Below are 23,888 nucleotides of genomic sequence, written 5' to 3' on the forward strand. Positions count from 1 at the left end.
GGGCAGCCCCTTGCTGACCAGGGTCTTGGCCAATGGTGGTGGCCACGTGGGCACCGGGGAAGGGCCTGAGGGGGGCTCCAGGCCAGGAGGCACCAGACAAAGGCACCTCTCAGTAGAGGCTGGAGCCCATGTCTGGCCTCAAGGAGGAACCACCAGGGCTTGACAGCTGCTAAGGGTTCGTTTGGGCACCATCCTGAGGGCAAAGGTGGCCAGGCCTATAAGGTGAGCGGCATGAAAGTGCCTCCCGCCTCCCCCACATCGAAAACCTTCCGGATCGAGAGTTGAAGGTCCTGCTGGCAGCCCAACAGAGCTCCATCTTAAACAAGTCGAGCTATGAATTGCCTGAGTTCCCGTGTGATCCAGGCCATGCACTTGTCAAACAAACCCTGGTGACCTTTACTTCAAACTCAGCAGCTTCCAAGAATGCGACTGGTTGGCCAGACCCAGTAACCAGCGTCTGCGTCTAGACAAGTGTGAGAAGCTCTGACCCGTGTGCTGGGAACTCTGCTAGACGCTTCCTTAAAGGGCCTCAGCGCCAGCACTGCCTTCAGACCTTTGCTGAGGGCCACTGGCCTGGACACAAACACCCTCGACTGGTCACATGTGGGTGGTAAGTGGAGCTAGCCGGGCGCCCCAGGAGTGGGCGGGAGACTGCAGGGTCAGGGGCTGTCAGAGCCAACTGCTCTGCCCCAGAGCAAGCACTGAGACTACGCCTGCCAGGAGCAGCCAGGCCACCAACCATCAGCTGGATCCTGAGGCTACAGCTGAGCCCATGTTGTGGGGGCTCGGGTCTAATTCTGGGGCCAAGGGAACTGATGGGGCTTTCCTGGGACAAAGACGCAGCCACCAAACGGGCAGCTCTGGGCTGCTCTGCATTTAAGGTGGGCCTTGCTGTCTCCAGGATGCTGGTGCATCTGGGACCCTGACACCTCTGAGAGCCCTTGAACATCTCTGAGAGTCCCCAACACCCCTGAGAGCACCCAACACCCCTGAGAGCACCCATACCCCTGAGAGCACCCAACACCCCTGAGAGCACTCACCCCTGAGAGCACCTCAACACCCCTGAGAGTACTCAACACCCCTGAGAGCACCCAACACCCCTGAGAGCACCCCAACACCTCTGAGAGTACCCCAACACCCATAAGAGCATCCCAACAACTCTGAGAGTACCTCAACCCCTCTGAGAGCACCCAACACCTTGAGAACAGCCTCCCCCATAGGTGGGTGCTGGGCGTTAGGGATAGGCAGGGGCTGGGGTGCTTGGAGGAGCCCTTGGGAGTCATTTGGGGGCAGGTCCAGGGGCCCCACTCTAGCCCTGATGGACGGCTCCCACGTGTTTCCATGAGCTCGTGGGGCATTGCCCCGCACCCGCTGATGGCCAGCCTGGGACAGCCAGCAAGGGCAGGCGAGACGCTGGTACAGTTCGCTGGCTCAGATGGGGTGTCCGAGAGATGGCTCAGTTCCTCCAGAACAAGTCCCCGTGCAGAAGAGGCAGAGAAAACGGAGGACACACCTGCTTGGCTGGCCGGGACCTACCTATGATGGAATCCCTCCGGAAAACATCTCGATCAAAAATGTAAAAGGACAGGTGACGGAAGCTCCGCGGAATCTCGCAGTAGAAGTCCTCTCCGTAGAAAGGGCTGGACGGAGACAGAGCGACAGTGTTAGACCCTGCGAGCCACGCCCCCAGCCCCGGGGGACTGGGGCTGGGGCGTCGTCAGTCCTGGGGTGTCAGTCCTCAGGGGTGAGTCCAGGCCACTGCCTCTTGGTCAAGGGGAAGCCCACAGTGTCTCTTCGTGGGGACAGAGTTGGAAGCATTTTTCCAAAATAAAGGCAGCTGTGGATGGTGGGGAGCAGGGTCAGACTGTCTCTCCTTTCTGGGGGACACAGAGGGCCACACAGCCCCAGCCCCCCAGTTGGCACCCTTGCCCAGGCATCTCTGCACACGGGTCATAGAGGCACGGTCGCAGGCTTCTCCAGATAAAGGGAGCCTGCAGCCCAGAGACGAGCTGGCCTGAACCACCACTGTATGATGAGGGTTTAATACCGGCAGCCCTGAGGAAGGCCAGAGTGCCTTCCTTGCTAATTATAGGGAGAAGTTCAAAAGCCCGTTCCCCTTTCCCTGAGCCCAGAGGAGCAACCACCTCCCTCTGCCAGCAGAGTCATTCCCCACCCCCCACCCCTCAACACTGCGCCAGGCTGGCACCGCCCCACCCCCACCAGAGCCAGCCTCAAAAAAGAACCCACTGTCCCCCTTTCGTGCTGCCCTATGTCCAAACACGGGCACCCGTTTCCCAGGTCTGGGGCAGGGGCGTGGCGGGGGCCACGGAATAGAGGGGAGCCTCTTGTGAGCCACAGATGAGCCCCAGGGCAGCCCACATGGAGCCCAGGGGCCCAGGAGGGGGCTCGGGACCGCCCGAAAGAGCAGAGAGCCGGAAGCCAGGCAGGCAGGGCCAGGCGTCCAGAAAAGGCACCGGCCAGACTGAACAGCTCAGCGTCTGGCTGATAATCACACACTGATTAGACAACCCCTGAAACCTGGAGTGAAATTCATTAAGCCAAACACCGTATCCAAGCATCCACAGGAGAAGAGTCCAGGTGATGGCAGCCACAGGGCCAGTGCTACGGGGGGTGGTCTCACCCGACGCAGGCCGCCCCAGTGCTGCGAGGCCCGCCCACCCGCCGCCCCAGTGCTGCGAGGCCCGCCCACCCCGGGCATGGTCTCGCTCAGCTCCCAGAGGCAGCAGAAACCCCTTCTAGCTTCTTTGGAGTCCCTCTTGCACTTCCTCTAAACGGTTTTAAACTCCTTTAAAGTCGCCAGGCAGCATGGCCCTCGGCGCCTGCGAGTGTGCATTACGACGGCTTCTGTTTGAGGCTCCCAGACCCTCTCCAGAAGCTCAGGCTCCCCCAGCCGGGGGTCACGGCCGGAGCACAGGGCGGGCTGGCTTCCGGAGAGAAAGCCGCTCCATCCACATGAGGATGTGGACAGTCAGCCGCACCCCTCCAGCCGCCACTCACATCTGCACGAGACTGTGGGCAGGGTCCGTGGCCCGGGCAGCTCCTCTCCCCTCCTGGACTGTCTTCCCGCCTGGAAGCCCCTGCTCACGTGGGGTTCACCACCCGGCTCACACCCCACACAGGGCCCCCACACCCCCCCAGGGAAATCATGTGTCCTCACCAACAAGTCACACCTGGATGGTCCTTTTAGGCCACACTTTCTGAAGCAACTGAAGCCACCAGATCCCAGAAGCTTCAGAAAGCCCTGAGGGAAGGAGGGTGTCGGGGAGACCCCTGGGGGCGAGGGGGCAGCAGCCTGGGGGCCCTGGGGGAACCCAGGGGGTCCCATTAACCTGACTCCCAGACAGCCCAGCCTGCAGGCCCGCAGGGATGGACTGACCCCCCAGAGGGGTGGACGGGGTCCACCCATGGTCTCTCCTGCAGGGCCCCGGCCTGGCCAGGGCCTGGACACCGTGGTCAGCAGGGCATCTGGGAGCTCAGAGAGAAGCCCCCACCCTCAGACTCGGGGGCTCAGGGAGGATGGAGACAGGTGCCGGGGGGATGCTCTGAGCTGCAGGCCTGCCCTGGACCAGACAGCCCCAGGACTACAGGGGGAGGGGTCCCCATCAGAGCCCCAGGACTATGGGAGGAGGGTCCCCCTCAGAGCCCCCGGGACTGTGGGGAGGATCCTCTCAAAACACCCAGGACTGTGGGGGAGGGTCCCCTCAGAGCCCCCGGGACTGTGGGGGAGGGTCCCCTCAGAGGTCCCGGGACCGTAGGGGGTACACCCACTTTGACCTGAGACCTGCATTTATGTCAAAAACATTTTAAGCTTTAACTTGAGAAATTAGAGAGAGAAATGCCAAAGAAGATGCTGTCTGTACAGTCTCATAATGCCAGTTGGTGTTTTCTAGTCAACAACTTGGTTTTCATTAAAAACATCTGAGAAAATGACGTCTTTCCCCTCAAACCACAGACTTCCTCTCCCCCGTCACACCCTAACCCCAAACAGCTTCTCCCTCAGAAGACTGCGGAGGCCCTTCTGGGTCTAGTCACTCCCATCACACAAAGCTCTATTTTCTGAGCAATTTGCATCTCTCGGAACAAACAGAAGGACCCTCTCAAGTCACTGACCCTCATGCTCCCTCTGACTGCAAACCGGAAGCTCGCGCCCACCCGCTAGGGAACAGCCTTTCATTCGGGAGAGATCTTGGCAAGAGCGGCAGACTGAGAGTCTGTAATTACAGCCCGGTCGATGCGCTAGCCCCTCCTCCCTGCGGTCCAGAAAGCGGTTATTTAAGTAACTTCTAATCACACAAAAGGACATTACCTACAAACAAAAGAGCAAAGCACCACTGTGACCTCACAGCTCAGAAATAACTACCACACCAGCCTTTAGGTCCTCACATTCCAGGCCGTTTTTAGAGCATCCCAAGGTTTAACCAAAAAGGCATCTTACTCTGAACGCAGCTTTGTAACCTGCCTTCCTTGCTTGACAGACGCAACCAAACAAGGGGGCAGGATGTGCCTGCCTTGCACTCCGCAGGGCCCCGGGTCAGGGCTGCAGGGCCAAACAGTCACACAGCCGAGGCCTGGAGGGATGGGGGCGTCCAGGCAGGAGGCACAGCGCACCGAACACAGCCGCCCCTGGGGAGGCGAGGGTCGGAGCAGGAGCCCCTTCCGACCCGCCCCGGGCAGAAGCAGACAGCGTCATCCTCAAAATGATCACGCACGTGGACTGATGGACATGAAGAACGGCCACCGCGTGCAGTACTCCTGCAGAGACTGGACCAACCCAGCACTGGAGTCAAAGTCAAAGTCGCCCAATCGCGGCCGACTCTTTGCAACCCTGTGGACTACACAGTTCGCGGAGCTCTCCAGGCCAGAACACTGGAGCGGGCTGCCTTTGCTTCTCCAGGGGAGCTTCCCCGGCATCAGACCCAGGCCTCCCGCATTGCAGGCGGACTATTTACCAACTGAGCCACGAGGGAAGCCCCTCAAGAGCTCTGTTTCCCTTTGTGTGTGTGTGTGTGCCCGTGGCGCCAATCTGCTCCTTCTACTGGGTAGGGTGATGGGCTCCTCCACGGGCAGCCTTCAGCCCCATCTGCCTCAGCCCGGGGACCCCAGGATGCCTCTGCAGGCACACCATGGCCCGGAGCAGGGAGCCATCCAGCCCCAACCCTGATGACCCAGGTTCACAGAGCCTTAACATTTAGATTAAAGGTAAAGAAGTGACGACTTGTCATTTAAATGATTGAACGCAGCATCAGGAAGATGCTGCTCTTGGGAGGGTGGAAGCCATTCCCAAACCACCTGCTGGAGGCGGCCTGGGGTGGACAGAGGCTGGTTCTCCCTGCGGCACCTGACCCTACGAGTCCCCAAGGGCCTGTGAGCACGGGTCCTGCACCAGACGCGCGGGAGGGAAGGCAGCAGCCGTGAGCCAGCGCGTGGGTGCGCAGCGTCCAGCAGCCCCAGGGGGTGGGGACTCCCGCACAGGCAGGCCCAGCCTGAAGCCGGGGGAAGGAGGGAAGGGGTGAGTGTCTTTGCTCTGCTCCTCACGCTCCAGCTGCACGTCAGGCTGTGGAAGGACAGAGCTCACTGGGTGGGCTGACCCGCCCAGGCGGCCGAGCTCCCTCTGATACGTCCCCTGGATGGGGCGCCAGACCCTGCGGGCTGTCGGGTTAAGATCAGACGAGGGCTCTTTGATTCTACAGCAACTTTATCAAACAAGCAACGAAACACCAACGTGGTTACTGGAGGAAATTTGGGAGTCAGGGCCACGACACAGCAAGGCATGCAGCCACCTCGGGGGGCAAGGCTAAGTCCCAGAGCCCGTCCGCGTCAGTGGCCTGTCCTGGGGGCGACGCCCTCCTGGCCTCCCGGGCGCCCTCCCCTCCCCCGCAGCCACCGTCTGAGTCTGGGCGCTGCCCCCAGGTGTGGCCCCTCGAGGACTGAGCAGCATCAAGACGCCGCCTCCTTCCTGTGACCTTTCAGTGGCTTCTGGCCTTAGGAATTCCCACGGGAAGTGTCCAGCGACCCCTCCACCTTCTGTGTCCCTAACCCTCTCTCCCCTCTCACCCCTCTGTGTCTCTGGGTATCTTTGAAATGTAATACCTTCAGTTTACCAAGTTTCCGTTCAGCTACATCTAATCAGCTATCTAACTCATTCACTGAGTTTTTCATGTACATTTCTGGGATCTTCCTTTCTGGAAACTCTATTTGAATTTTCCAAGTCGGTTCAGGCATTCTTCAGAGTTTCTTGCCCTGATGCTGTTTATAGTCTTGTCTCACTACTCCGTGTTCACCGAACCTTGTTAGCTGACACCCTGTGAACCCTGCAAGTCTGACCTGCCGTCTACTGTGCATCTTGGGAAACGCACACGATGATTTACTCCTGTGTTCTCTGCGCATTTCCTCCTCGAGCACAGGTCCCCTGGAGTGCTGTACTGGAGACCCCGAGAGCTGGAGCGAAGAAGACTGGATGGCTTTCCACTGGCTCACCATTGCCTCCATGGGTGTTACAAACCACTAACCCTGGACTGCGTTAATACATGTGCCTGGACTGTGGTTTCTAGACTGCAGAGTGTGGTACGGATCCAGGCTGCACACTCACAAGAGCCGGCTCTGCTTGCGAGCGTTTGGCGACGAGGGGAGGCCGCCTCCCTCGCTGACTTCTCTTACAGGCGGGCTCCTTGCTTTCGCCCCCACACTGTAGAGTCAAGGTCTGGGGAGACAGCGAGGACCCCCAGTGTGAATACAGTTTTTGCCTCAATTCTAAACACAGTCATATTATAAACCATTTTTGAAACTGACGTATACTTAGCTGACAATGTGTTAGTTTCAGGCTCACAGCAAAGTGGTACACACACACTCACACACACACACACTCACACACACACACACTGACACACACTGACACACACTGACACACACTGACACACACACTCACATACACACGCACATGTACACTCACACACACTCACACATACACACACTTACACACACTCACACACGCACTCACACACATACACTCACACACACGTACACCCACACACACTCACACATACATACACTCACATACACACATACACCCACACACACACACTCACATACACACACACATACACACACACACTCACATACACACACACTCACACATACACACACCCACACACCCACACTCACATACACACATACACACACTCACACACACGCACTCTTTCTCAGATTTTCTTCCATTATAGGCTATTGCAAGATACTGAGTATAGCTCTCTGTGCTTACGAGAGGCCTCTGCTGCTCATCTGTGCTACATATAGTGGGTGCATCTCTTGGTCTCTCTCCCCTCCCCCACTGTGCCCTTTGGCAACCATCAGTTTGTTTTCTATGTCTGTCTATTTCTTATTTGTAAGCAAGTCCATTTGTATCTGTTTTTTAGACCCCACATGTCAGCGATACCGTACGATACTTGATTTCTGTCTGACTTACTTCACTCGGTGTGACAATCTCTAGGTCCACCCGTGTTTCTGCACACGGCACCGTCTCATTCCTCTTCACGGCCAAGTGGCGTTTCATCGTGTGCCCATTCATCCGCCTACCTGCTGATGCACAGTCTGGTTGTTGGGTGTTTCTGCCGTTGTAAACAGCGCTGCCGTGCACCCTGGCGTGCTTGTGTCTTACTGGCCCGCGGCTTTCTCTGCGTGCACACTCAGGACTCGGGGCTCCTGGGTCCTACAGCAGCTCTGTTTTCGGTTTTCTAACTAAAAACCGTGCGTCTTGCACAGTTTAGTTTTGATCTGCTTTCCCCTAATTGGCTGTTGGGCATCTTCCCACGTGCCTGCTGGCCTCTGTGTGTCTTTGGAGAAATGCATAGGTCTTCTGCCCATTTTCTGATTGGGCTGTTTGGTTTTCTGGTATTAAGCTGCATGAGTTATTTACATACTTTGGACATTGACCATTTGTCAGTGTCATCTGCAAACACCTGCTCTAATTCCATACGCTGTCTTTCCATTTTATGGTTTCCTTAAAGGAAACAAAAACGATGTAAAAGTGTTTACATTTAGCTAGGTCCCATTTGCTTACTGTTTCGTATTTTTGTAGGTTCTCGGAATTATTTTGTGTAAATTTGTCTATTTGCTGTCAGCTTTAACTTTCTGCTTTCAGCACTCCTGGCCTTATCTTGTATATTAGATAAGCACTCAATAAATATTAGTTGAGCTAATGAATACATTAGCCTTAAAAGGTAGCATATTAACACTGCCTGTGCGGAAAGCATGATGGGGAGTGAGGGTCAGAAGGAGCGTGTGTTCTGGGCCCTCCTGAGTTACCTGGGCCCCCCAGAGTTACCCGGCCCCCCTGGAGTTACCCGGCCACCCTGGAGCTACCTGGCCCCCATGGAGCTACCCGGCCCCCTGGAGCTACCCGGCCCCCGTGGAGCTACCCGGCCCCCCTGGAGTTACCTGGGCCCCCCTGGAGCTACCCGGCCCCCCTGGAGCTACCCGGCCCCCCTGGAGTTACCTGGGCCCCCAGAGTTACCCGGCCCCCCCGGAGTTACCTGGGCCCCCCCGGAGCTACCCGGCCCCCCCGGAGTTACCCGGGCCCTCCTGGAGTTACCCGGCCCCCCCGGAGTTACCCGGCCCCCTGGAGCTACCCGGCCCCCCTGGAGCTACCCGGCCCCCCTGGAGTTACCCGGCCCCCCCGGAGTTACCCGGCCCCCCCCGTGGCTGGCCCCTGGGACAGCTTCCGGGGTGCTCTGGTTCTGACTATATCACAGGGAGTCCTCCCCCCCCCCGACATCACTACACCCCAGCTTATGTGCAGCCCACAGTCTCCCCTCCCTGCCCCCAGAGTACAGTGTCTTGTGCCACCAAAACCAGAAAGTATGGTTTCTATTTCTAAACTCGCGAGAAATATTTTTAGGAATGGTCCTCACTTCTTGCCCTCACCTGAGGCAGAGGCTCCTCAAGAGTCACTTCTCAGAGACCCTCACCCAGCAGGCCTGCAGGGAGCCCAGCTTCACAGGGGCCGGTGCTGACTCTCCAGGTTTATGACCCTCTAACAGGGACCATTTAAACACAGAAGGGCTCCTCTCCCGGGGCGCTCACAGAAAATAGCCTTGCTGGTTGTCCCAAAGCCACACTCGACTCTTGACAAACTCCTCAATCTGCTTGTTTTGCTTCAGCAAATCACTTCGGAGGATGCTGAGTGTGGACTGAAATAACAGGGCCTCAGGAACCGCCCTGCGAGTGTGGGCAGCGACAGGGCAGATGGTAAAGGGAAGTGTCTCCACGTTTCGGGGGCAGGAGATCTTAACGGTTTCTAAAACTTCAGTTCATTAAGTCATCAGAAGGTGCTGTTTGTTCCCACTTAGAAGCAGCAATAAGCAAGGATATAATTCATCCGCTAAAAATGTTCTCAAGCCCAAAATAGCTCTGTGGATGGACCCACACAACCCACAGTCCTAAGCCCGAGGGCGGGGCCGCAGCCAGAACCTCGCTTGTGCTGGTCGAGACCCCACCCGGCCCCGTGTTACTTCCAGACCCACACCCTGGCCCCCCCCCAACCTGCTGGGCAGCAAGGCACCGCCCCCCGCACGCAGCGACCACAGGTGCTACAGTCCCCACCCTAGGGTGGGGTCCCTAGGGTGGGGTCGGGGCCAGTGGGCCTGGAGCTGGTGGGAAATGCGAATCACGGCCCATCAGAACCAACCGGGCTTGAACAGGCTCTCGGGGGATTTCTACACAAGCTGACCTGCCTCTCCTGCTGCAAACTCCTCTGTCTCCAGGCCTGAACTCTCCCTTTCCCATCTGCTCCCCCACCTCTAACTCCATCGGCACTCGCTCTCGAGGCCTCTGACCTCTGAGGACAGTGACTTCCACACTCACCTTGAGCCTCTTCAGGAAAAGGGAGATGGTGGAAACGCTTCCCAAACGTCCACGCTCTGAGACCTGTGATCTGCACTCTTGCTGCGCCCGCTCCTCTGGGCTTGGGAAGTTCCCACGCACCTCCCAGCACACAGACGGCCTCTGCTCTGCCCTCCCACCCAGTCCTGGACACGAGGGGCATTCAGGGACCATCAGCTCATAACTGCCCAGTGAGCCAAGAGACACGGAGATGGAAGGCCAGGGATCATCAGCCTCAAACAGGGCAGCAGCGGACATACCAGAGTGATTTCTCCACGACTTTGGTCCTGAAAACCTCCTCCTGGTCGAGGTTCACTGTGCAGTAACAATCACGCATCTTGTTTGGCCCCGGGTATGTGGGAAGGTTTTTGGCTTCACCTAAAGGCAAACGTAAACCATCAGTTTCGCATGGAATTGTTTACTCTCCTAGTTAGTCTCAGACATCTTTCCCAACAGTGCGTTTATCCCGTGGCAAGGCACCTGCTCACTTCTGCATATCCTGTGCGTTTTCTTGTTACCACCAGTCAAAGTGCTGAAGAAACCCCACTTGCACTGCTACACGCGGGTGACACACGCTAACCTCTAAACCGTGGGTTCCTGTGAAAGTGGGGGTCCAGCAGCCTGGGGATTAAGGGTTGCTTCCTTTAACCCACATTCAGTCAGCGCAGTTCAGCTGCTCAGTCGTGTCCAGCTCTTTGCAATGCCACAGACTGCAGCACGCCAGGCCTCCCTGTCGATCACCAGTTCCCGGAGTCCACTCAAACTCATGTCATTGAGTCAGTGATTAGTCCCTTTAATATTTTCACTGTTTAAATCATGGTGTGTGTTAATCACTCAGTCGTGTCTGACTCTTTGTGACTGCATGGCCTGTAGCCCGCCAGGCTCCTCTGTCCGTGGGATTCTCCAGGCAAGAACACTGGAGTGGGCTGCCATTTCCTCCTCCAGGGGAGCTTCCCAACCCAGGGATGGAACCCGGGTCTCCTGCATTGCAGGCAGATTCTTTGCCAATAAGCCACCAGGGAAGACCTTAAATTATGGTAAGATACACAGAAACTCGAACTACCCTCTCACTCCCCTTTAAGCGCAAGCTCAGCGGCACCCTCCGTTAACTGCAGCACGCTTGCACAATCAACCTCAGGAACCCTTCCATCTCAGAACACCGAGGCTCTCCACCCAGGAGGCAGCAAGCCCCATTTCCGCTCCCGCAGCCCGCTTCCAGCTTTGGGCTCTGTGGCCCTGGTGACCCCAGGGGCCTCGCAGGAGTGGGGTCACCGTGCTTGTCATTCTGGGCCTGGCTTATGTTGCTCAATGCTGTGTCCTCAAGGCTCACCCATGCCCTGGCCTGAAGCAGCATCCCCTTCTTTCCCGAGGCTGACACTTGCTTATCTATTAATCCCCAGCTCTCTTTTTATTTTGATTAATTTGCTAGTATTAGGTCAAAGTTGGGGCAATACCAAGGGTCACAAAGAGTCGGAAATGACTGAAGTGGCTCGGCACGCACGCACAAACACCAGTGAGGAAGAGTCCAGGGGCCAGCTACGCCCGTGCCTCCCCCTGCGTGCTGGGAGAAAGGGCACGAGCTGCAGGCAGCCTGGTGCCACCAGCCCATGGCGCCTGTGACCCTGGGTCTGACTGGAGACCACCAGCAAAGCCACAGTTGCTGGGCCCTCTGCCAGGAGCCGGGGCAAGCTAGCTGCAGGCCACTGTGGCCCCGCTGCTTGTGGACCAAGTGGGAGCAGAGGTCCCACTTGGTCTCCTCCCAGGTCAGAAGGAAGGAGCCCCCTCAAGGAGCTCCTGCCTCCCAGGGGCCTCTTGTTCCCCAGCTGGGTGTCTGAGGGCCCCAGACGCAGGGCCAGGGAGGGGCTGAGTCTGAGCACCCAGCACCGCCGGAGCAGTCCCGGCTGGGCGACACCTGCCAGTACCACCCAGAGCCACACCCCCGCCCCTGGTTAAAGCTGAAGGAAAAACAACAACAACAGAAACCAAACTGAAACCAGAGCAGAAGTTCCTCAGAGCTCGGCACCCAGAACGGGCACACCTCCACCCCAGGGACATGCTTGACTCTGCTCTTGGGGAAACACGCCGTTTGCAGCTTCCTGCCGCAGCCTCTGAAGGGCAGAGGCGAGTCTGTGAGCCCGAAGCCTCTCTTTCAAGCTCTTCATTAACGTCATCACTTGGGATGGAGGAGAGCAATAACCGAGTGGATGTTTTCTGTGCCAATGAATCGAGTGTTCTGAGGCTTCCCAGCAGCGCCGGCTGCAACCTGAACACGCACGCCTGCTGCACTCCGGGAACCTGCCACACCATCCCTGGGACCCCAGGCCACTCCGGGGGAGCTGGGCATAGAGACAGACAAGCTGAGAGGGGCACGTGATTCCATGAAGTGTCTAGAGACAGATTTTCCAGGCGCTCCTGGCAGACGCAAGCACTCACGTGTACTCACGCAGGTGCACGAAGACCGTGCCGAACCGCATCCGAAGGGCCCATCGACTTCCTGCCCGCTTCCCGAACTGATGCTCACAGCCTTCCCCTGAAGGCACCCCGACTTCCCTGATGACACTGCTAGGATGTGACTGCACTTCCTGTTGGAATTTTTTTTTTTTTTGCAAGAAATGAGATATTTGGCTGCAAAAGTGCCTGTGTTTCTTAAAAGTAGTATTAAATTTTTTTTTTTTTTGAAGTCTTACTGGAGATGGCCTTTAGTAGAAAACACAGGATGGGGATTTTTCCTGTTTGTTCTCCTAAGAACCTCAAAACACAAGCAGCAGCAGTTGACACTTCTCTTCCAGAACAGAAGAGATGGAAATGCCTTCTCTGAACAACCAGTTAAAACTGTGAGGCGATGAACGTGGCCTCCCACCCCCCGCCCCACCCCCGTGGCTACAGAACCGTCCTGGTTGCTATGGCGATGGCAGCACCCGAGACCAGCCAGGCCCCGGAGCCAGTGCTAACAAGTGACTCAGGCCGGGGGAAGGGAGGAGGCCGGCACCCACTCCGGCCACGTTGTCTGCCGGGCCCTGCAGCTGGGGGCCCTGCCGTGGCCGCGGGGGCAGGGCAGGTCCCAGCCACCCCAGAGCAGATGGCGTCTCTTCCACGTCCGTCACTTATGCCCAGGGCTGGAGGTCGGTTTCCTCCTGACCACAGATTATGGGGCCTTTTCGTCCCTCAAGAGAGAAAAGAGATGTGTTCTTTCTTCTCATGTGTGGAGCTGTTTCCCTAAGAAGGCAAAATCATGCCCGGTATTTGGTAGGTGCTGATCATTTGATAAACGAATGGATGGATAAATGCCCGCAGAGAAAAAGGAAAGTAAACTCTGGTTTCATTCTAAGAGCCAAATAAGTCACATTATCAAATGTGTCCCTCCTGTTAACCACACTCCAAAATGTATACTGTCCACCCAGAGTGCCTGTCTGCTGGTGGACTGATCCAGACAGCAAGTTTGCGCCAAGTATCATCTCTGAATGCTGAATTTACCCGTGACAAATCAGCGCTGAAGCAGCAGCTGCTGCTGCTAAGTAACTTCAGTCGTGCCCAACTCTGTGCGACCCTATAGACGGCAGCCCACCAGGCTCCCCCAGGCAGCAAACCTGTCTCTAATTAACGCGTCAGGCTGTGGTTTCTGGCTGCCGCTGGCCACGCTCCACGCACACTCCAGGCGATCACAGCCAGAAAGACCCAGCCCCACAGAGGGCTGGTCTCCAGCCTGACCCGGCAGAGGGGCGGGTCTCCTCAGCTCCACCAGCTTCAGCCCAGACCAGGAAGCCCACCGCCCTGCAGGGCAAGCAGTGTAGTCTGCACCCCAAGAGGCCATCGCTGGTCCAGCTGGCCCAGCCCCCACGTCCATGGGCTCGCCCCTGAGAGGCTCTGACCTCTGCTGCTGCCCTCACCTGCCCCTGGGAAGACGCCAGCAGTGAACCAGGGCCTCAGCTTTGCCGTGTCCATGAAGCGCGGGACCTCCGCTCTGCCCTACTATGTAGGCTGGTCCTCAGCTCAGCTACAGGCCAAACTCTAACCACACGTGACCAACTGCAGGAGCCCCCGACCCTCGTCCTGCAGAGACAGCCCTCCCCAGCCCTCCCCGCGCACAGGAGCAGCACCTGGTGAGGGGGCCACAGCCCCCAGGCTCCCGTCTGCTCTCTCCAAGTGCCTACAGGGCTACGGAGTCTGGTGGCCAGTGTAGCTCCTTGTAGCTACATAAAAGCCCATTTCCCACTGGAGATCAGTTTCATGATGAAAACATTCTCTTTCCTTGAATATGTTTTCGACTGCCTTGCTATTTTCTTTTAACACTTGATATTAAATAGAACAGCTTCTCAGATGGCTCACGGGTAAAAAGACCCCGCCTCCCAAAGCAGCAGACACACAGGACAGACGCAGGCTGGTCTCTGGGCTGGGAAGACGCCCTGGAGGAGGAAGTGGCCCCCGCTCCAGTATCCCTGCCTGGGACATTCCATGGACAGAGGAGCCTGGCAGCCCACAGTCCAGGGTGTCGAAAAGAGTTGGACGACTGAGCGACCGCGCACCCCCACAATCGGATGAGGCTGGGCTTCTGAATCACGCCACAGGCAGCCTCCTCTCCCGCAGGCCAGTTTACAAGCCAGGAGGCCTCTGGGCTGAGCTGCCTGGCCCAGAGCAGCCAAGGTCCGCTCCAGGCACTGGGGTGGGGGCACACCTAGGGCTCGGGAGGACTCGCAGACGTATGTCTCAGGCCTCCCCCAGTTTCCAAGGAGAACAGGTGACAACGTGAAAGGTGAGAATGCAGGAAGTCTGCTAGAAGGAGACTGAGTCCAACATACGGTAGGAGGGAGGAGAGCTACACCTTCCAGCCCACTGCGAGCGGCACACCCAGGCGCCGAGGCCCCAGGAGCCAATGAACACGTGGAAACGGCAGAACGCACAATTCTCGCGACTTCCCTGAAAGTGAAACACACTAGCTCTCCAGGCGGAAACACTATGAAAAGACAGTCAGGCATGTCTTCCGAGACACCGCTGCAGAAGGTGCAGAAACGCCCTCCGGAGCTCTTCTCTGATGCCCTGTGCCGAGCACGCAGCATGCGAGGGGCCCCTGATGGGCCGAGCCCCCCAGGCAGCCAGGAGCCCCGGGAGGAGACAGACCGGGCCCTGCTCCCCACATGGACACCACAGGGTCGCCCCTCAGACTCTGGGGCCGCAAGGCAGAGGGATCCCAGAGCCTCCGGTCACCCCCTCCTCACCGTGACCCACAGTCACGCCTGCTCCCTCTTCCTCTCTGCATCCAGCAGTGCTGGGCCGACGGTGAGCACTCCCGAAACCTGTGTTCCAGGGAGTCAAGGAGCGAGCCTGTGACGACATGGTCTGCTGGGCACTGACCGCGCGGCAGCCTCTCCCCAAACACACAGCGCGGGGCGTCAGAGCTCCTTGCCGCCCCTCCCGGGGGTCTCCCACGTCCCTCCCTCTGGTCTGGGCTGGCCTCCAGGCCCTGAGTGACCAGCGGCAACTTCAGGGTTTCCTGTGGGAGGTTGCAGCCATGAGCCTCCACGCTGGCCGCTGGACACTGGTGCTCTGTGTGCGGAGCCACAGGCCAGGCCCGCTACCATGCAGGTGACCCAGGAGGCCCTGGCCAGCCTGGCTTTCCAGCGCCCCACACGGTGACAGAAGCCTCAAGTGCCCGCAGGGCAGCCTGCCCACCAGCTGCCCACCAGAGCTCCCTCCCAGCTGCACGTCCAGCCTGTATCCCTGTCCCGATGTCCTGAGAGGCGACGGTGCAGCACTCAGACGCTCAGGTGCTTGGGCAAAGAGGCGCCTCCCCACCCACGGTGACGACCCAAAGGTGCGATGCACCCGGCTACAGAGCACCCAGGAGGTCCTGGGCGTCCCCCCGGCTGAGGAGACCCTGCCCTGCGCCCCTGGTGCATCTGACTCTGACACAAAGGCCCTCCGACTCGAGAATGATGATGTGCGACGGCCTGCGGCAGGCAGGCTAGGGCTCCGGCAGGGCCTTCGGCAGCTGGGGGAGGGCACAGGGCGCATGGCAGTGGACGACCCTTGGGTCGGCTGTCCCCATGCGGTGACTTTTCCATCCTGAATCACCTGACACCACTCAACACTGGTGGTTTCACACGCTTCTAACTCAGAACTCTCACGCCTTCTGCGAACTCAGAGGGTCAGTCGTGCTGGGCCTCGTCTCCACGATGGTCACCGGCCAGGTCAGGGCGGCCCCGCCCAGGGGTCCTGCCTGCCCTCCTGCGCTGAGACTGTCAGAGTTTATCTCGTCACCACCCAGGCCTTGCAGAAGCATCACCCACATACAAACAGGAGCCGGGCCACGCGGGGGGTCCCCTCCTGCCTGAGGCCTCCTCCCACCCCAGAAGCTTCTGTCTCCCCCAGGGCCCAGGCACGGGTCACCTTGAGTGCTGGGCATCTCCGGCTGAATAAACAAACGGTCCTGTGGGGCTGAGGGAGGGGAATCTGGGGCACAGGTCCATAGCACCCCTGCAAGTGCAGGACGAGGGGCAGGCAGCACCCTCCAGGCTTCCCGGGCCCGGTGCGCCCACACCCACAGGAGCCCTCAGCTTCCGAGCCAGAGGGAAAGCAGGGGCTGCAGGGGCAGGTGAGGGCCCCCCACCCTGGCTGCCCCTCGCTGCACCTCACGCAGCCGCTCCCGAAGAGCCTGCAGACCACCTGCCCACCTGGAGCGCTCCTCTGTCTGCGCTGCCGGCAAAGGGGCCGAGGGGTCAAAAGACAAGTGTCGCTGAGGCTCCCAGGGGAGACGAGCCATAGGCACAAAGCAGCTGGGTGGGGGTCACGCTCAGCCCAGGTCTGTGGACAACACCCCCAGAATCACTTAGATCTTCTGTCTGAACTGGATTCCACACATTCAGCGCCTGAGACACACAAAATGTTAGGTGACTTTGCTCTCACTTGGGTGCCCGTCTTTTCCCAACGGAAAAAAGCATATGCTATTATTCGCTTCTGCTTTTCTAATTAAGCCAGAAATAAAAATAGTGTTCTTGGACAACAACTCAATCTTAAAATAAAAGCTGTGAAGTCAAGGGAAAAAGAAACCACGCGTCTCCTTTATTTTATAACGTTGTGAACAGGTATTTCTGATTCCTTGGAAACTGAAATTTTGTGCCTCTGTTTAGGAAATACTTTTTCACCTAATGCTGCATTTCTAAGGGCTGCTGAGACCAGAAAGGAGGAGGGTATTTACGGCTGTGTCCCCAGCGGCTTTCCTGCTGGCTCGGAAGCTGAGGGCTCCTGGGGACACACCTGAGCAGCCCCCTGACAAGCCTGCCCGGATGATGGGACCTGGAGCTGCACCTGCTGTTGGGCACCAGGCACCCAGCAGGTGTGTGGGGGTGTGGGGGCACGTGGGCCCCTCCCTTCAGGGTCCCTCGGGGGCAGGGCACATGGGAGAGGGCTCAGGCAGGCAACAGCACAGTCACAGGCCCCCACAGCCGGCCCACCTGACAGGCGTGGGGTCACACTGGGGCCTCCGCTCACACGCCGGCCTGGACCAGCCTCAACGAGCAACACCCCTCACTGGTGTTCCTGGCACCCATGCCTCATCTGGGCCCCTCAAAGATGGAGCAGGGACAGCAACAGCTGGGCGTCCTCCCAGCAACCGCATCCTGTGACCGCCTGCTTCGACAGGCCTGAACGCATCTGTAAACTGCAGATTCCCCAATAGATTTTCACATGCCAAACTCAAAAAGAGGCTTCTGGAAAACTACTTAAGAAGTCAGTAGGGTCGAGAATGCCCTCATGTGAGGCACCATCCCAGCTATAACAGGAGCTGAAGGCAGACTGTTGGAGTCTCACCCCAAGTCAAGGCCCCCCAGCTCGGCTCCACAGACTCTCAGCCCGCCAGCCCTTTGTGCGCTGCTAACTACGCGGGGATTTCCAGGAGGTTATCAGGAAAGGGCGTGGGGTAGCTGAGAGGGGGAAGGAGATCAAAGAGGTGGCAGGGGTGTCACACGGTGCTGTTTTGCTGCAACAAGCTAAGGGGAGGCAGCAGGGAGACTGCTGAAGAATGAGGCCTCCTGGATCTGAGCTCCCCACGGGCAGGGAGGCCACCCCGGAGGCCCTGAGCCTCTGGGCAGGGCCAGGAGGCGCCGGGACACGGGCGAGGCAGAGGACGCGCCTGCAGGACCTCAGACAGGGGAGCAGGCCAGGAAGAGCCAGGGACGGGGCACAGCTGGGCCGACGCCTGGCAGTGGGCACGGGCGAGATGCCCCCCACTGGCTGCCCCCTCAGCCACCTCACAGGTGCGGGGTCTCCAGGGTGTATGTTCACGTCTTGATTTTTGTTTTTCAGCAGAAAAATTTATTGAGATAGGGTCAGCAGACCACAAAATTCACCCATTTAAAAGGAACAATTCAGTGTTCCCAGCACATTCACAGGCTGTGTGCAGCCATCACCCCTCATGGGCTTCCCTGGTGGCTCGGCTGGTAAAGAACCCCCCAGATACGCAGGAGACCCTGGTTCCATTTCTGGGTTGGGAAGATGCCCTGGAGAAGGGACAGTCTACCCACTGCAGTATTCCTGGGCTTCCCTGGTGGCTCAGACAGTAAAGAAGCTGCCTGTGATGTAGGAGACCTGGGTTCGATCCCTGCGTTGGGGAGATCCCCTGGATTAGGGCATGCAACCCATTCCAGCATTCTTGCCTGCAGAAAGAATCCCATGGACAGAGAAGCCTGGTGGACAACAGTCCATGGGGTCGCAAAGAGTCAGACACGACTGAGCAACTAAGCACGTCGCCCCCCACACCCCCATCCTCCCCCTACCCGGGTCCAGGCAGCCTTGTTCTGCCCAGGGTGCCCATGTGGTCTGACTGGGTGTCAGTCAGGGTTCAGGTCCCCCCCTCACGCCTGCAGGTCCCGTCCCACCTTCACTGCTCAAGTGTGTTCACTGGTCCACAGCTTGCAGCTTTCACACACATCCATTGCACTGCCAAGCCGATTGCCGCGTTAGAAACGCTCCTCCCCGGACCCCTGCTGGAACCGGGTCGTTGAGCCCTGCACCTTTCCAGTCTGAGAGGCAGACGTGCTCCGCGCTCCGCTGTCGATTTGCTACAAAAGGCCCTTACTGTAGAGCTGACTCCGTTCCACTTATTCGGGACTTAAGGCCGCTCCCAGCCTCTCTCCTGTCCGTCTTCCCCGTCCTTGGCAGGACAAGGTCCCCCACACCTGCCCTGCGGAGGCTGGCACCCCCATTCTGACGGAACCGTGACGATGAGGTGCAGGGAGCTAAGATCTTGGCCGTCGAGTTCCGACCCTTCCAAGCGTGTGTGCACCTACGCTCCTGGCTAGCTCCTCTCCAACACCCCGTGGGGTGCGGCCCGACGGGCTGAAGCCCTCTGCGGTCAGAAGCTGCCGGTGGTGGGCCAGCCGGGGCGAGGGCTGCGACAGTGCAGGGTCCTGGATTCTGACAGCAGAACATTCCTAAAGGTTGGCATTAGTGTTATTTCGGATTCCAGGAGGGAAGACAATCTGGAAAATATGATTCTGGGGAAAGTCGCCAAGGGCACTGTGGCCGTGGGCCCCACCAGGCTCGGTGAGCAGGGGCGGGCGCCTGGCCTCCATCTGCAGAGGGAGGATCCGGGTTCGTTTTCCAGAAACAAACCGAAGATGGCCCCACCGTGTCTGCTCTGGCGCTATGCTCGCTTTTCCTTCTTTTTTCCCACATCTTTCTCTGAAATAGTCGTGGCTTGAAGTTGAGAAAAAAAAGTTCTTAGCTGTTAACAGAAACTTTGAAAAAACCTTTTCTTACAAAATTCAGAACCTGCACCGGTGCGTCTGGTGCAGAACACGAAGTTTGGGGAATAGTTTAAGTGTGCGGTGCTCCTTTGAGCCACTGCCCAGACCCCTGCAGACGGGGGGGCCCTGAGGTCCGAGACCCCGACCAGGCCCCACCCAGGGCAGCTGTCTCCACGCCTGCCTCTGGAGTGTGGGGGCCGTGGGGGGCCTGAACCCCCGCACCCTCTGCACTCAGAACACTCCACCCCCACATCCTCAGCAGCTCCTGTTCTGAGTCGGGGTGTCTCCCGGAGGGAGGGCAGCCACGACACAGCCGGTCTGCTCACTCGCGTGGCCTCCAGCGGGCACACGCGGCCTGTGCGAGCACGCATGGCCTGTGTAAGTGCGTGTGGCCTGTGTGAGTGCGTGGCCTGTGTGAGCACATGGCCTGTGCGAGGGCGCGTGGCCTGTGTGAGCACGCGTGACCTGTGTGAGCACGTGGCCTGTGCGAGCACGCGTGGCCTGTGTGAGCACACGTGGCCTGTGCGAGAGTGCGTGGCCTGTGTGAGCGGTGGCCTGTGCGAGAGTGCGTGGCCTGTGTGAGCACGCGTGGCCTGTGTGAGCACATGGCCTGTGTGAGCACGTGGCCCGTGTGAGCGTGTGGCCCGTGTGAGCGCGTGGCCTGTGCGAGCACGCGTGGCCTGTGTGAGCACGCGTGGCCTGTGTGAGCACGGGGGTGCTGCAGGCCGGCCGCGGCAGCTCTGTAGGAGCAGCACTGACTGGAACCCTGGCAAGCGCCTCGGTCTCCCGGCAAACCTGCCGTGACGAGGCCTGGCCCTCAGCTGGGCCCCTGAAGACCCCCTGAGGCCCACAGCCCTGGTCCTCAAGCCCCTGCCATTTCGCAAAGGTCAGCTGAGCCCGCGGTGCCAGCTCCCCCCACCCCTTGTTCAAGGCGCCAGGCGACTCTCAGTAAGCAGGCGAGCAAGGAATATGCTTGGCACTAATGGGCCCGCTCAGAGGTCAGGGGGCCTGGCCTGCAGGGGGGCCTAGGCCTGCAGGGGACCTTGGGCTCATCAAGCATCTTTTCTCAGATGAGCAGAAACCCCACAGCCAGCACTACCTCGCAGAGGAAATCGGGAGGCGGAAGGGGGCACCCTGAAGGCAGGAAGAGGCTGCTGGACTGCAGCTGGGGCTTCACACCCGGAGACCAGGGGGCAGCTCCTTGGAGACACGGGGGTGGGGCAGGCTGGGAGGCAGAGGGTGCCCCGGAGGTGGTGGCTAGGGGACCCCCTGCAGGCAGCGAGGGGTGCAGGAGGGGCAGGCCAGGAGAGGCTGGAGGCTGGATGGAGCCAGAGGAGGGGGGACACCCCAGGGAACGTTCCAGAACACAGGCTTCACTGTGCCTGAGGCCACAGGAAGAGAAGCAGCTGGAAGGCACACAGGTCAGTGGGGGAGGTGGGACCTCGCTGGGGCTCACAGAATGAAGAAATGAGAGCTTCGGAGCTGCTTCTGAAGGGCTGCAGGCTGTGCACTCAGCCGCGATTCGCCCACACGACCGTCTCCTGGGCAGGAAGCGCCTCCTGGGCAGGAGGGCAGCAGCAGGGTCCCAGACCCACCAGCTGGCCGGGACCACGCATCCCCTGGGGGGAGGGGAGGGGTGAGTGCGTGTGTGCCCTCAGGGTGGGGAAGGGGGCCGTGTGCCTTGGGGGATGGAAGGCCCATCACTGACCTGCAGAGTCAAATGACCTGATCACCACTGCCCGCCTCGCGGCCTCTCCGGACGCAGCCTCCCAACACCCACTTCCTGGGGAACCGAGGCCCAGAGGCACCAAACAGATCTGGACCAAGGGGCGTCTGGGCCGCTGCCCACGCTGCAGGTGCCTCTTGGTCAGAAGGCCGCGCGTCTGAGACGCGCGCTGAGTCCACCTCCTTTGGAGCTGGAAGCCTGGGTACTCAGCGTCCTCTGGGTAGCGGCTGCAGGCCAGGGCTTTCCGACATGACTCCATTCCTCTGACAACGGCTGCTCGCCGGGTGGTGGAGGCTCCCTGAGAAAGAGCGCAGCGTGCGCCCCCGGGCCACGGGAGGCCACCGAAGTGAGACCCAGGATGGTTCCGATCCCGGCGGCACCCCCGGCCAGCGGGGCAGGCCTCCAAGCCAGGATGCTGAGCTCCGTGCCGGCACGAGCTTCCGCGGTGGGGCTCCCAAGACATCACTCCCGCTGCAGGTTTGCCAGTCACTGGGGACAGACAGGTGCTGGCCGGAGCAGGCACAGGGCCTGCCGGGGACTCACCTTCATTCTTGCCCTTAGCGCTCCGCGCAGCGCCCTGGAGGCCTGACACAGCCACTCCCCCAAGAAGCCCCGTTGTCGTCCCTTTTGGTTCAGGAAGCAGGGTCTCTAGGAATGATTAGCGGTCCCGAGCAACACACAAACAGCAGAGGGCAAGGCTGTGGGCTGACTGCCCGGAAGGTGTGTGCGGCTTCGGGTCCTCTCGGGTCAACGGCACTGCCCAGAGCAGCGGCCGGGTTGGGGCCCCTTGGAGCTCAGGGATCAGTGTGTCCACAGCTGCGGGGGCCAGCAGGCGCACAGCAGGCTGACCAGCAAGCACAGCAGGCCCCAGGCCCCAGGTCGCGGCCCCTGTGTTGTTGCCGGGAACCAGCAGGGCTGCAGGCGGAGTGCTGGGTGGGGGTGTGTCCAGAACTGAGGCCTCCTCCGGGTGGTTCTCGTCCCATCAGAGTATGAGGGTCGGAGAGGCCTGCAGGCGCCAAGAAGCACAGAGAATCCCAGGACCCAGGCCTAGTAGGTCTGTCCCAAAGACCTCGCTTCTCTGACAGGAGCTGGGCTCACGGACCCAGCCCTGGGGATGAGCTCCTGCCACGTGCAGCCAAGACGGGCCCGGAGCACGCCCCCCCCCCCCAGGGCAGCCTCAGAGCACTGCGGTCCACCTGCTGCCCCCGCCCAGCACAGGCTGCGAGCCCCGCAGGAGTGCCTCCCCGGACCTTGCCCGTCGGGGATGCCGGCAGCCTCCGGGAGTGCCGGGCCCACTCCAGCGGCCCACCTGCAGAGACAGCCTGTAACCTGCTGCCTGCAGAGAACTGCCAGCAAAGCCCACGCCAGCCACTGGGTCTGAGTCTTCGTGGCAGCTTTAGGGCGGGAGGAAACAGTAACATTCAGCCTTTGGCTTCTCCTTCCTCACGCACTCCCAGAGAGCGCAGCCAAGGGCGAGAGCAGGTTCCAGGCCAGAGGGCGGCGTGGCTGCGCCCCCTGGCAGCGAGGGCCGTCACTCAGACGGAGATCCGTGCTCTCACGTAATCAGATCCGCCGCTTGTTTAGTTCACTGACAGCTTAGAAGTCTTCCCGCATTCCGCAGGTTATTCACAGCAGTTTCCAAAACGTTCCTCTCCCCCGGCAGCTGGGAGGCGGGGGCGGGCTGCGGGGTGAGTCCTCGGCCCTGCGCCCAAGTGGAGCAGGCGCACACTCCGTGGAGGACGGCCATGTCGCGCCTGGACCCACAGCAGCCTTACAATCCACCCAATCCACCCGGAAGTCGTCTATTATGGTTAGAGTTAGGATGTAACTTCTTGCAAGCCACACGGCCAAGGAAGGCATCGTCATATTCTCCAGGGAACCACGGTGCGTCTGTTGTGAGTTAGGTGCTCACATGTGTTCTGATCTGCTCCATATCCTCTGAGATACTGTCTGTCTGTTAGGGACCTGGGAAAACCTACCCGACATTTTAAAGAGTCGACCACGTCTGTCCACTAACGGTGACACTTATGCAAGCTAACACTCCCACCCCTCGTCCACCCAAGGGGACAACACTGTCACGACACGCCTCCACACACAGCTTCCCCACCCCAGGGGGTGACACGCCGCCACACAGACAGCGGGCACACAGCCCTTCACCTCCTACAGAATCTTTCCCGGCTTAAATCCCACGGCAGCTAGTGAGCTGAACACTCCGCGTTTACTCTGTATTTATTCTTGTCTGAACTAAACCACCCACTGCCCACTCACAGCGCACTGCTCCCGAGCGATGCACGGGGCTTTACGAAGATCCCTCTGGCCACGCGCCATCTGGGCCCGAGCGCTGCCCCCGGCTCTGGGACGCGCGGCCCGAGCACCGCCCCCCTGCCCCAGCCCCCCGCCCCCCGCCCCGGGACTCGCGGCCTCCCGGGAGCACCTCCTCCTCTCGGCACTCACATTTTTAGCTCCAGAATCTGAGCCCTCGTCTGGCCTAGCCTGCCTGCTTGTTTATCAACCACGGCCCAATT

At 59.5% G+C, this 23,888-nt stretch overlaps 1 protein-coding gene across 11 annotated transcripts in view; it reads right to left on the minus strand.

Moving 5' to 3' along the window:
- Positions 1 to 23,888, minus strand: part of RASA3 (RAS p21 protein activator 3) — a 101,136-nt gene that overhangs the window by 37,147 nt on the left and 40,101 nt on the right. For 10 of the 11 annotated variants that reach the window (XM_042255112.1, XM_060394247.1, XM_042255111.1 and 7 more), the window contains exons 2-3: positions 10,158 to 10,275; positions 1,537 to 1,640 (exon numbers count right to left, since the gene is read on the minus strand). In XM_042255112.1, coding sequence (XP_042111046.1) covers positions 1,537 to 1,640; positions 10,158 to 10,234 — 181 coding nt within the window. In that variant the 5' untranslated portion in view covers positions 10,235 to 10,275. The remainder of the gene's footprint in view (positions 1 to 1,536; positions 1,641 to 10,157; positions 10,276 to 23,888) is intronic. The other variant, XM_042255114.2, reaches the window with a different exon arrangement.

This window comes from Ovis aries, chromosome 10 (genome assembly GCF_016772045.2).
Source record: "Ovis aries strain OAR_USU_Benz2616 breed Rambouillet chromosome 10, ARS-UI_Ramb_v3.0, whole genome shotgun sequence".
Taxonomy (NCBI): Eukaryota; Metazoa; Chordata; class Mammalia; order Artiodactyla; family Bovidae; genus Ovis; species Ovis aries.